Source organism: Hippocampus guttulatus, chromosome 8 (assembly GCF_054856545.1).
Source record: "Hippocampus guttulatus isolate MCC_2025c chromosome 8, RoL_Hgut_1.0, whole genome shotgun sequence".
Classification (NCBI taxonomy): domain Eukaryota; kingdom Metazoa; phylum Chordata; class Actinopteri; order Syngnathiformes; family Syngnathidae; genus Hippocampus; species Hippocampus guttulatus.
In genome coordinates this window covers 13722655-13735883 of record NC_141268.1, presented here as the reverse complement: position 1 = coordinate 13735883, position 13229 = coordinate 13722655, and the positions used below count along the sequence as shown (strand labels likewise).

General features: G+C 39.8%; 2 protein-coding genes across 4 annotated transcripts in view; one reads left to right on the top strand and one right to left on the bottom strand.

The window, feature by feature from the left end:
* LOC147201282 (RNA-binding motif, single-stranded-interacting protein 2-like) overlaps window positions 1-5582 on the top strand; it is a 34047-nt gene extending 28465 nt beyond the window's left edge. For both annotated transcript variants that reach the window (XM_086117485.1, XM_086117484.1), the window contains one exon: window positions 384-5582. The gene's annotated coding sequence lies outside the window, so the exon portion shown is untranslated. The remainder of the gene's footprint in view (window positions 1-383) is intronic.
* A 721-nt stretch (window positions 5583-6303) lies between these two features.
* faim2b (Fas apoptotic inhibitory molecule 2b) lies at window positions 6304-11589 on the bottom strand. 2 transcript variants are annotated; one of them, XM_086117486.1, is made up of 12 exons: window positions 11387-11589; window positions 10414-10462; window positions 10152-10219; window positions 9989-10053; window positions 9388-9441; window positions 9255-9305; window positions 9125-9164; window positions 8987-9024; window positions 8823-8910; window positions 8115-8210; window positions 7869-7922; window positions 6304-7049 (listed from the first exon to the last, which is right to left on the bottom strand). In XM_086117486.1, the coding sequence occupies exons 1-12, from the start codon at window positions 11399-11401 to the stop codon at window positions 6900-6902; spliced, it is 768 nt and encodes a 255-aa protein (XP_085973612.1). In that variant the 5' UTR covers window positions 11402-11589; the 3' UTR covers window positions 6304-6899. The 2 variants fall into 2 exon arrangements, with proteins under 2 accessions (XP_085973612.1, XP_085973613.1); XM_086117487.1 differs by having other exon boundaries at window positions 10414-10459.
* Between the last annotated feature and the right edge of the window lie 1640 nt (window positions 11590-13229).

Sequence of the window (13229 nt, the reverse complement as noted above, 5' to 3'; positions counted from 1 at the left end):
GTGGAAAACATCTAAACGACTGTCTGCCGCTGCCAAGTGCTCAACAAAGTGGCGTGGCAAAACTAAGTTCTTTTTCTTGATCACATTCAGAAGTGTAGTTGGTGACATGAAGTGCTCTTCGTTTAGGCTTATTTATTCGTTATAATACTGAGGAAAAGGCCTAGCTCACGTCAATTTTCCCGAAACCATAACAACCAAATTCCACTGTGAGACTTTTATATGTTTTAGAGAAGATTTGAGATTACATTTCATGAGGAAAATTAAAGTCACGTGATCCACGAGATCAATTTCAAGGTCCAATCTGAGTTCCAAATGTCAAGTTACTCAACTATGCATCAATATTTAATCGTACCGTTTCTCTGTGTTTCTGTGGTTTCTTCCAGCGGCACGAGGGTAGGGGCCTTGGCCATGTGATGAATCCAACCAATCAGGGTTCAGCTAAACAAGAACTCTGCTCTATACCGTTACCAAGCATCCGGACTTGAACATGGATGACAAAAGGAACGTGTGTACATGTACGCGAGAGAGAGTGAAATTGTGTTTTGTGTGTGTGTGTGTGTTTGTTTGTTTGTTTGTTTGTGTTTTCCATTTTAAAGAAACAACACAACAACACTTACGGCATTGAACATTTCTGCTATCAAGTTGAACTACCAAAGGAGGTAATAATCTTCTCCAGAGAAGATCTGATCTATTTTGATAACTGCAACAAGGAACATGATAAAATGTTGGAGGGGAAAAAAAATAGGAGAAAAATTAGCGATGAGGAAAAAAAAGAACAGAGTGTTATTTTTATGTACGTAATATAACAAATTCTTATTTTAAAAAAAAGGAAATTGCATTCTGGATGTTTCAGAGTGATTCGAGGAAAAGAGTTAAAACACAATGTGTCTTTTATTTTTTATTTGTTTGTAAAATATGCAAACTTTTAATTTCCTGATGTTTGTTGTTTGACATTCTATTTGCAGCGGTGGGGCAACAGTTTGTACAGGTTTTAAAAAATGAACAGAAAGACTTTTGCTGTATGTCGCGTCATTGGAATCGCGGGAGGCAAACCGTTTAAAGCTACTTCTTCCTCTAGCTGCTGCAGAGATTTCTAGTCATGCACAAATGATAGAAACACATTTTATTTATACTTGTTACTCCTATTTTTAAAGCCTGAATGAACAAAAGACAATCAATTATTTCTATTTATATTTGACTTATTTTTCTGGGTTTTTTTTCCCCCAGAATTTTTAAAACCATTTCAACCTTTATTAAAAAAAACAAAAAGACATTATTTAATAGTAGGGTCTCTAAAGACTACAAAGAAGCCACAGAGTGATAAGCTGACATTTTTGGGGAATTGTACTATTGGCCCTTTTCACAGTCAGACGACTATTTCTGTCCCTAGCCTTCTTTTACCTGTTTTCACTAATGGGATAGATACAATGTAAACAAATGAATAATGTAATACAAAGTGAGATGAGTAATGTTTTATTATTGATGATTTTAGGAACCCTAGTGCTACAGTCTCACAGTGCCTCTGTGTCAAACGTATTACTAATTCCCTTAAAAGAGACACATTTAAACAGATGGTAAAATGTCCGTGACATGTTGTGGTCAAAATACCCCAAGCATTAAGAATAATTATCACCCACCAGACTGTTTTGGCAGTGGGGAAGCTGCAAATGAGCCACTTTTCACCTCAGCTCCCCTCTACTGCAAAGTGCGCCAACATGAGTATGACCAGAGGCTACTACGTATTTGCAAGTTTTGGGACCAAATATCGCTTTTACTTTCAAAGGGGAAAATCAAATCATGAAGAGTCCTTGAACACTCCTAAAGACCGTAAAAGCATAGATTTTTTTTCACTCATGAAGGCAGCTTTTCAACTGCAATGTGTAATTTTTGTTCGATTTTGATGTCACGACAAGGCCAAATTTGGCCTTTTTCGGAACAAGGCAGCACGTTGTCTTTTCTCACTTGATGGCCAGACGACTACAAACGACTCGTATAGAAGCAAATAAACAGTTCATTTTCCACTTTAAACAAAGAGCAAATCGTGTGGCATAATACATTGGATTGGACTGGATTGGATAAAACTTTGTCAAATGTACTGTATGTGTAACATCTTAGCATAGCTGAGGGTCCCAACTTCAGCAACTAAATATAACGCAAAAGCAGCAGAAGGCTTGCTCGCGAACTCCGTTGCTAACCAGGCAAAGGCTACGTTAATTTTCTACTTCAAACAAACAAGTAGCAAATAGTCTGACGTAAACGATCTTAACACAAATGAGGGTCACAACTTCAGCAATTAAATATGAACCAAAAGCAGCAGCAAATGAGCTAGCGTCGTTGCTTGCGAAACTGGCCAAGGGCTAACAACAGAGCGGCTTTTCCAACACTCTTTTTGGCTAAAAACAAGTCTGAACCGTGAAATGATGCGGATCTCGTCTCTGTTTACTCACAAATTGACTTACTCTGTGTCAAGTCATCACATTACGTCACTGGCATAATGTACATAGACGGCTCGATCCCTATTTGTCGCTAGCATAGAGAAATGAACAAAGGTATAGTTATTATTAATGAATGATATTTTCCTGCGGCACCCCTTTCATTGCACCCTGGTTGGGAATCACTGCTCTCGAATAAGCGTGCCCTTTTTTTTTTCTTCATGGTTGCAGGGTATTTTACAGTACAGAAATAACAACATGAAGCTCACTTTACACTTTACTCGTTTATTTACATTGTATTCCCATTACAATTTGTGGAACTGGAGACAATCCCAGGACGACGGTGTCTGAACATCATCGTCAAAAGGGTCTGTTTTGAGGGCACAGGACTAGGATTCCACATCGTTTCTGGTGATTTTATGAGTTTTTAATGTGATCGGTGTTCTGTGTATGTGGTGCACGCGGGCTGTAGATCAGCATGACGCCTGTTCACGCTCCTCACGCCCATGTTGAGAAGTGGTTTTAAGCGGTTTTGTTGAAGCAACTCTTCAAAGTATCGTTCAATTGGTCCTCTTGTCGCGAGGAGGGGACGTGCGTCGGTGAAATGACCGCAGTTATTCATTCGAGATAACATGAGATAACAATTGAAGATTTCCGAGTGATTGGTTGCAAAGGGAGCTGTAGGTCTTTTCTCAATGCTGCTGTTGTCACCTGATTTTGAGTCATTGATTGTTTAGTTGTTGTTGGGGAAGGGGGGGGTTCTGTTGGTAAGTTTTTCCTTTTGACTGTCACTTGAAAACCTTTTGAGCTAACCTGCCTTATTTTTTTGTTTATCTTCGAAGTAGATGTCATTTTAGCTGTAGAGAGATAGCATTCGATGTTAGTTTGTAGGTGTTAGTTTTGACGTTTTCTTGCTCAACATCACGGTTTCTCGTGTTTTGATTCACAGGGGTCTCTGTTCCTTTTGTTGTGCTGTTGAGCCTTTTTGTTTAAAAAAAGAAAGAAAGAAAAAAGTTGGTTTTTTTTTTAAAAAAAACCTTTGCAAGTGGACAGCTAAACCAAATCCTGACTTTGTTTGCTGACTCGAAACATTCATACGGACGCTGCATCAGTGTCGTAGCTCAAGATGAGGCTATGACCATACAACAAGCCATTGCATCCACACAAGTTTTCATTCATGCACACGTTACAAACTGTAAACCTCTTGGCTTTTCAAAGATTGATCACTAGACCGTAAGAGTCATTCAAGAGGGTATTCATGCCCATTTTCCACTGCACAGTTTATAGGAAAGGCTTGGTTTGACTTGCCGCCGGGTGGGGTGGATTCCACCTCAAAATACTGTATGTGAAACTGCAAAAAAAAGTCTCTTCAAACACATCAATCGCAACAAACACATGCGAATCGAGTAACAAAGAAGCACAAGGCTCTCTCTTTACTTCACAGCATGTGGCTGTTTTTATTCAAAAGTGAAACTGAGGGAACCAATCGCTGCAGGACGTTGAAGTTGGTGGAGTCGTACATCAAGTAGTGTGCATCACTGCGGCACCAGGCAAAGCTCATGTTAGCATGTGGAAAAGGGGCATAAGTATCTTTGATTAGTGGGTGAAACAAAAGTCATCTGGAAATCCTAATTTTAGCAAAGCCTTAATGTTCTTTTCTTTGTGTGAACTGCCTCAAATTCCAAGGAATGTCACTACATATGACAGCAACCAACTTGTTGGAAAGACATCGAGTTAACCATAATTTTGGTTGGCCGGAGCTAAGCTGTTCATCAGGCGGCACCAAAAAACACGCTGACTCTCTATTTTTCTTTACATGTTTTGTGTGATTTGTTGTTCATTTGTGCAACCAAAGATGTTGTCGTCACCCATACATTCACGTTCGTATGTTGCTCTCAGCAAGACGTGCAAAACGAGCCGGACAAACTGCTTTTATCTGGATGACTCAGGAGGGCAATGGCGTTTTCATGCACTCTGAATCCAACGTGGTTTTGTTTCCACTTGGAAAGTAATTGGGGAGGGGGGGAGTACAGTACCATGCTTATATACAGCATGCGAAGGAAGGCTGCAGTGCAAGTAAACATAGTGGGCTTAGCAGGCTTCCAGGAGGAGCACCTTGTGCAGCTTGAGAGAGCACATTTTGTACATAGTTTTTGTTTTTGTTTTTCCCTTTATGTTGACACCTTTTTTCCCCCCCTGTGTGGGTGTGTTTTCATGACTTTTATTCTTTGTTTGATAAACTGTCCGGATCACACAGACGCTAGCACGTCATCTGAACCAATCGCGCCATGAAGGAGTATGTCATGGAAAATATCTATATGAGAGAAATGGTATATTCAATGTGTTACCCATCACTATGAACACACACACACACACACACACACACACACACACACATACACAAAAGGATTTTGGAACTATGAAATGACTACTTTGTTACAATGCAGTGTTTATTTATTTGACCGTTTTTACCAAATTATAAGCAAACCTAACGTTACAGTTTATGTACGATGCCGGAAAAGGAAGCTGCATCATGAAAAGTTACTTTGAATTGTGTCAGACTCTATTCTGATGAATGGTCCACAGTTTCTCTCCATGCACTTATTTTGTACTTACAAACAATTTGATAGAAGTCATCCTTAAAGAGACTGATGGCTTATTTCATAGCTTCAAAATGTTTTGCTGCTAAAACAGGACTTCTCAACAGGTTGTAGGTTGTCGCCCTGTGTGCATTTTTGAAATCTTTCGTTTTGGTATCATATCAAGGAATCTACAATTTCCATCATTACTGGTATACAGTACATATTAAAATGTAAAAATGGAAGCAACATTACAACAACAAAAAATTAAAAACACTGAATCAAAGATTTTGAAAATGCACCGGTTGCCTCCCGCCCCCTGCTTGTGAACATTTTTTTTATTTATACAAGAACTCATTTTGTACAGTTTTGTTAGAGGAAAGAGCTTTTGATATTTGGTTATTTTGCAAAGCCACTTGGCTACTGTTGTCTTCCTGTGCCAGAGTTTCTAAAATTGTATTATTTTTTTTTGTAATTGATTTAAGAAGAGATTCTTGGTTTTGTCTTTGAATTTTAAAATGTCCGTTGTACTTTTTTTTTTTTTAAATAAAAATCTTTGTTCCAATGATTAGTCATTGTGGGTGGTCTACATTAAATTGTTAGTCCAACATCTCATACAAAGGGCCAAAAACAAACTCTTTTTACTACCTTTCAGAAAGCTCAAGTTACCAAGAGAGTGAGATGTAATATGTATTTTGGCAAGATCATTTGACGCAATTTCCTTAAATATGTTCTGAACTCGCATTCCAATGCCAATGTACGGTAATCGTCATAGCTGACATGTTTTTCTTCTTTAGACCACGAATAATAACTGAGATTCCGTTGCGTCAAGACACCAAGTGTATGTATGATTGGTCTACCATTTATCTTTATTTTTCTCTCCATTGCAAAAACTTTTAAAAATAACACTCAACATTATTTTAGGAGGTAAAAATGAAATAAGGGCAAGATTGTGGTGAAATGCTCAGCAAGTCTGCCCTACAGTCAAAAGGTTCTGGCCTTGCTTATTGGCTCTGTCCGACCTGTGTGGAGATTATATGTTCAGGACCATTATTAGGCTTCTGCAAAGCTTGCTGATGAACCGAACAATTCAACCAGATGTGGTAGAGGAGGGAGACATCTAAAACAGGCTGGATAGGGTCTCTCGAGGACCGGCCTTGGGCACCCCTGTCCTGCCTCAGTTAACAGAAAACTCAAAACTGTCCATTTGTGTAAGTGCGAGCACCGGCATTGACTGAATCTCACTTTTTTGCCAAGAATTTGTCTTAATATGCACTAATGAGAATTGAGAATTTATGAGGCTCTTTTTTATTATCTCAACATCACGTTATTTAAATAGAAAAACAGTATATGCCACGAACGTATACTATTCAAAATAAAGACTAAATTTCACTTTTAATACATACATCACATCATCAACTATGATGGCATTGACATTTATGCATGTTGCTACATGCACTTGCTCATCATGAATGGAAAAACACGGTAAAGTCAAAACATGTATCAAAGATGCCACGCAGAATAAGGTACAGGTAAGTGGTCGTGAACGCTACAGTAACTCAGACTCGAAAATAACAAGATGTGCATAACATTCATGAGTCCTCACTGCCAAGCTTGTACTTTTGGAATGAAAGGAAAACTCATCACAGATTACCGTAATTCCTTATCCTGCCCAACCGGAGGCGTATTAGAGTCAGCTATTATGTCACAAATCACATACGTCAAATAGCCATAAAAGGTGCACACATATTCTCACGAGGCTGATACGTACGATTACAAAGGCAAAACTACGGTAAAAAGTTGATGTGGTTTTGTCAGTGTACAAAACGCTTGTTGGCTTGAAGAAGAGTTCGGCAAAGATACCTAAAGTGTGGCTACGGGAGGCGCTTCAGTCGCGACCGCCTCCGACGATCTGCAACAGGAAGCTGAACAGGTAGATGATGTCCAGGTAGATGCTGAGCGTGGCAAAGACATATTCTTCTGGACTGATGCTGAACCGCTTGTTCCCAAGCAGCATCTGAGTGTCGAATGCCAGGAACTGTATTGGACAGACGGAAAGTTTGATTAAAAAAAAAAAAAAGTTATCTAAATGGACGGCCAAAATGCCAACGTTTCTATCTGACGGAGGTATCAAATCCGCGTCCAACAAGTAAACCCTGCCAAGAATTTGTCTTAAGCCACCGGGTTAAGCTACTCTCTTGGGTTGACACATCTTTGCCTAGAGACAATGTGTGGCACGGTTTACTCTCCCGACCTGGATTTGCCACCCCGAAAAGGATAATTTTCTCAAAACAGGAAAAGGTCGAGCTGAAGTTCGGTTTCGGTGTGGGAGATATGTGCAAAGAGCCCACTGTTGGGCCTTGGCGAACCGCTGTGCTCCACTGCAGGGATTCACATTCACGGTGCTGCAGCAGTGAGATGTGTGCACGGGAAATTATCCAGTTTCTCTCAAATGGTCAGAACTTTACTTATTTACTGCAAATAATGTATCTTTACTCATTTATCTACACCAGAAAAGTACTGTATACGACAGGCAGAATAATTAAATGCCTTTCCTTCAGATGGCACTAGATACAGTTAACCTGTGCATCCACCTGTTGCCATTCAAATAACAAAATGCGCCCACACTAAGTAAGTAACTTTGAGTAAATTGAGATGAGGCCATCATTATTTTAAGTGTATGAGCCTTTTTGTGGCATATTTGCTTGGTGGTAAACCATATGATTTTGCTTGCGTAACTAAGTGTACAACATTTTTATAAAGACAATTCAGGACTGTCAACTTTGGTGATCCAACTGTGGATTGCTGTGCCTTGGAGGAGGGTGTGGTCAATTCAAACAGTTAATGTGCTTCTCACCAGGGTGAAGAGGATGGCTCCCAAGACCGCATAAATGGCATGTAACCAGGGAACCTGCAAGACAAGGTAGATATTACAAAACACTGTTAAGAAGGATAGCATGCTTCTAATTTAGGTAACACAGTGCAGCGCTTCGCCTAGATTATCTGTGATGCTAATCCTTTCAGGTTAACACACGGCGGCATCATGTTTCGAAAATCTCCTCTATTTTTGACATGTTATGGGAAGGTCTCGTAAGGAACGTACGTAGCCAAAAGGGACGACGATAGACAGGGTGATGGCGCACAGCAACATGACCATGCACAACGAAAACAGGACGCCCTGACAGGAAGTCACGTCAACCTGAAAAGAGGAAAACAAGAAAAATGCTTGGAACCACATCCAAATAATTCATAATTCAACAATGAGTTCTTCATGGATTATTATTATCATTATTGTTATTGTTAGGCATTATTCAGGCAGCACTTTAGACAACTGGAGACTACGACTGCCTCGCGGTGCAGAGGTACATGGTTTGATTCCGGACCTCAGCCGTCCTGTGTGGAGTTTGCATGTTCTCCCCGTTTCTGCGTGGGTTTTCTTCGGGTACTCCGGTTTCCACCCACATTCCAACACATGCACGGTAGGTTAATTGATCATTCTAAATTGTCCGTAGGTGTGACTGTGAGTGTGAAAGGTTGCTTGTCTATGTGTGCCCTGCAATTGGCTGGCAACCAGTTCAGGGTGTAACCCACTAATTGCCCAGAATCAGCTGGGTTAGGCTGCAGCACACCCGTGAGGATAAAGCAGTTCAAATATTGGATGGCTAGATGTTATGTGCAATAAACTCTGTACACATAATTCAATGTTAAAATGGATGTTGTCACTGTCACAATGAAAACAAACGTTTGTTTAAAAAAATCTATTTATCTCCCCCTATTTGTCTATACACAGTACCGTATGCGTTTTCCTCACCTTGCTTTGGAAGCTGAAGACGGTGACAGAAAAGCAGACAAGGGAGGTGATTCCCAAACACAACACCACCGACTTGGTGTTGTAAAAGCTGGAGAAAGAGGGAGCTTAGCATATTTCTGACCTACTACAAAGCTGGTGTCTGTGTGACCCAAATATGAACTCACCTCGACACAAATCCCATCATGAAGGCCATGCTTAAAGTCTGTGCGAGGAGAAAAAGCAATAGTTCACCCTGGGTACACACACACACACACACACCACACACTCATAGTAGTGCTGCTTTCACAATGAGGAATACTCACAAAGAGAACTAACAAAATGATGTTCCAGGGAACCTGCCTCCTGTTGAGAGAACACCCCCCCCCCTTTTATTCGCAGATGCTCAATATTACTTGGGTCTTTTACTTAATTCCTATTGAAAAGTAGAGTTACCTCAAGTCCCCACAGCAGGACAGAGCGATATAAGTGGCAAAGAACATGAGACTGTCCAAAAAAGTCAAACAATGTGATAAAGAAACTGGGACACTTTAGTACAAGGTGAGGGGCAACAATGTGTTGTACTCACTAAGATGCCATGTACAAGCTAGGATGAGTCTGAATGAAGAACCTTACGGGTGCGCTGCAAAGGCAAACGAAGAAAGTCAGCGCGCTTCAAATACAACAACAACAACAACATGGCAATCACTGGCCACTTCATTAGGGGCACCCTAATGTTGGGCTGGGACATCACAGTTTTGCTAATTTACATAATAAATGCCATCACACTGAGTTTCTCTGCCCATGACTCGGCTACGAAGTTGGGTGAAGTTCTGCCACTTTCAATCAAAGGTCGGACTACATAGTCTGACACACTAGGTCAAAGCAAATGGTAAGCAGAGCTGCAATTAGTTTTGTTGGATGCACTTGCCAGCATTAGCTTCTGATAATGAGCACGTGATTGCTCGGTTACATAATGGATACTGCTGCCCCGAGTGAAAATTTATGTTTCATTTTCTATACAGGGGCTCACTTTTTCCACCCTCCGCACTCCACAAGTCGATTTTATTTTTATGTTTTGCGACACAGCTGTCATATTGGATCTCATTAGATGTGCAGGTGTCCTTAACAAAAAACATCAGTCAGTGCACAGTATGCATTATTGTATCAACATACTGAAGAGATCTTACCAAAATGTAAAGAGGGCAACAATTGCCACGGTCACTAAGAGCTGGACCATGAGAATGGCGTAGACCTGCAAAGGAAAGCACGTGTCATGATTGCGTCACATTACCCTACTTTCTTCATCGTTATCAAACACAGCATTGCGATTGCTGCTAAAACAATGTTTACCTTCCTGATGAAGGTCTGCCGAATGGTCTGGTCATCCCAAGAAAACTGGGCCTGCATCTCCTCATAGCCTGAACACAGACACATATTGTCATTCATGAAAACGTCAATTCGTATCGTAACCAGGAGCTCACAGTAGCAAGCGCTAAATGTCACTTTCCTCATCAACAATTTAAAGACGCATACAGTACACTGCCTATACATTATTTCCTGAAACAAATAAAAATATGATTTTTTCTTTGTGGAATAAAACACAGTAATTTACCCGCAGTTGCTTCCTGGTATGACGGTGGTTCATTGTCCGTGTTGACCTGCTGAGAAACAACGTTAGAATCACTTTCATCGTCACATAATGTACACAATCAGTAAAAGGGATTGATTGCAATGAACGAAGGATGTTGACCTAATTTTAATCACAGGCCACATCGTAGTTATGGTTTCCCTCACACGGCTGTCCTGACTGTGACCATCAGATGTATAATGACCTCATCATATTACATACACTGTACACATTTACCCATGCATTTCAGTGTTGCTTTATATAAACTTAAAACAGCTTCTCCCCTCTAGCCATTAACTCCCTAAACAGTCACTGATGTAGTCACTCTTCTTGTACAACAAATACTGCTTTCTAAAATGGTTCAATGATTTTCTGCACCAACTGTACAAACTGTCATAGTATTGTATTCTACCACCGATCACTTTAGCTCTGCTTGATACTTTCCACATTGTCTCACAGTTGTCACTGGGTGGTACCACCGCACTACGGTTCACTTACGTTACGAAATGTCCTTCCATACCTATTTGTCATGTCCTTGTTTACGATGATACTAATGCAGCGTGTTATACCGGAGACAAATTCCTTGTGTGTTCTACATACTTGGCCAATAAAGATGATTCTGATTCTGATATCCTGAATGAACTCTTACTTCCAAGTCAGTATCATATTGAGATAAAAGATGTTTTCAATGCCAAGTCACTATTTGACTGTTTATTTTTTGGGAAGTCAGGGCACAACACCTCGTAAACGACTTCCACGTTAGTTTCACGTATTAGAATGGATGTCAAGGCCCTCCACCTATGGGAAGCCAGCAATGTAAATAATGTACGATCAAAATTTTTATTTTTTTAACACAAACAACAGATTAGAAAATGTTCCCTCAAAACGGTTATAGATTGACAACTATCTTGTTGCAAGGTTAAACAGTTATCACTGGGGGTTCAACATTAAAACATACCTTTGCTTTTTTCATGGTTCTGCCTTTGTGATGATGATGAGGAGGAGGAAGATATTTTAAAAATTGTGAAGTTGCTGGTCTCTTTCTCCAAAAAAGATCCAGAAATCAGAAGATTCTCAACTCGGTGGTCCTCACTTGACGCCGAGCATGTCGTCCAAAGTATGTGAGTTGTTGCCGGTCTGATTTTGTATTGACTGTGCGGATTACGCAGCAGCTTTACTGTCCATCCTCCATGTGGTTAATCTCTCTCTAACCCCGATCCCGAGCCACCCCCCTTTCTCTTCCTAATAAGGTTGTTCTAGCACATTACAGGTAGTCTCGAAACATTGAGATGAAGCCAGACTGTACCATTGCATTTACTAATCAAGTGTGTTGTTCCTTCATTCAAGGTGCTGAATCATCCAAGAGGAAAACACAGAGACTCAAATGTTTTCAAAATTTGAATGTACTGCATGATTAGATTTATTCAATTCCAAAATTAGGGGGTGCATTTTCATTGACTATATCATTAGTATTTACATTGTGAACAAAAGCATACACAATAGGCATCAGTAGAAGTAAAGAAGCCACAGACAATGTTCATTTGGGCTGTATAGGACTAACGTGATCCTTTTTTTTTCAATTCCATCTTCATCCACGTGACCTGTGACCCAATGCTTTCAGTAAGAGCCTGGTTTGGTAACAGCTGACTAATGAGATGGCAGCTAAGAACATTATGATACTCTTTTGACTGCCACATAGTTTGATAATGAGATTTACTAATCAACCCTTTACCCCCTCCTTTAGCTTTACATCTCCCCTTATGTAAACACAAAAATGTTTCTGATGAAAAAACTGCCAATTTACGGTGTCACATATGTACAAGTGTCTCAAAAGAAAAAAAAATCGACAACCTAAACTGGGACTGGGCTGGCCCACGAATAGCAAAAATCCACAAATCACGGACGCCCATTGTAATGCGTTGCAAAAACAAACAAACACTTGTTTAAACCTCAAAGAAATTTTTCAAAAGAAATGTTGAAAAACCTTCTACAGTATATGAATTTTGCACAACAACCGTGGGGAAATGGCAGAAAAAAACAAGAACAAACAAAAAATAGTGACAAATATTGACAAAAAGGAAAGAAATCGTTGAATGTGTAAATCTGCAAGTATCGATTGGTTGTTTGCTTGCTTGATTGTTTGATTGATTGATTTGTCCATAAGGCATTTTGTGACAACGACGACTCCAAAAGAAATAAGTGCATCTTTAACCAGACCTACATTTTTTAAATTTACTTTTTCTAAACAAATTGTTGGACTCACCATCTGTGCGATGATAGTAACAGACAACAGGAAGATGGCGACGCACCCACTTCCTTTTTTTCTGCCGTAATGTCATTGCATTTTATCATTGCATTTTAGCACTTGTTTATGTCAAACTTTAATTTAACAACAAATAGCGTTCCTGAACTGCTTTACAATAACTTCATGTGGACTTTTGGATGTCGTAGTTGTCACTGTGGCGCTACAGCAGCAAGCAGAGAAATTTGTTAATAACAGTGGCTTGCTAGCGCGTAGCACCGTCCCGTTCAAGAATAAAATCGCAGTTGAAACGGATATCAACTATAATAACATAAGACAGCTTATAGAAACGAACATGTAAGTCAGATACGGACACTTTTTACTTGTTTGTCAATGCATTTCTTTGTTCTTACCTGTACCCATATTATTGTAAACATTAGCCCCAAAATTTGTCTTCATTGTTTGAATAATGTGTTGTGTAAAGAAAATGGCTGTGTGCGTTTAGATTATTGTGTATACAAGCCAAGTATTTGGTGTGTACATCGAATAGTGGTTGTTT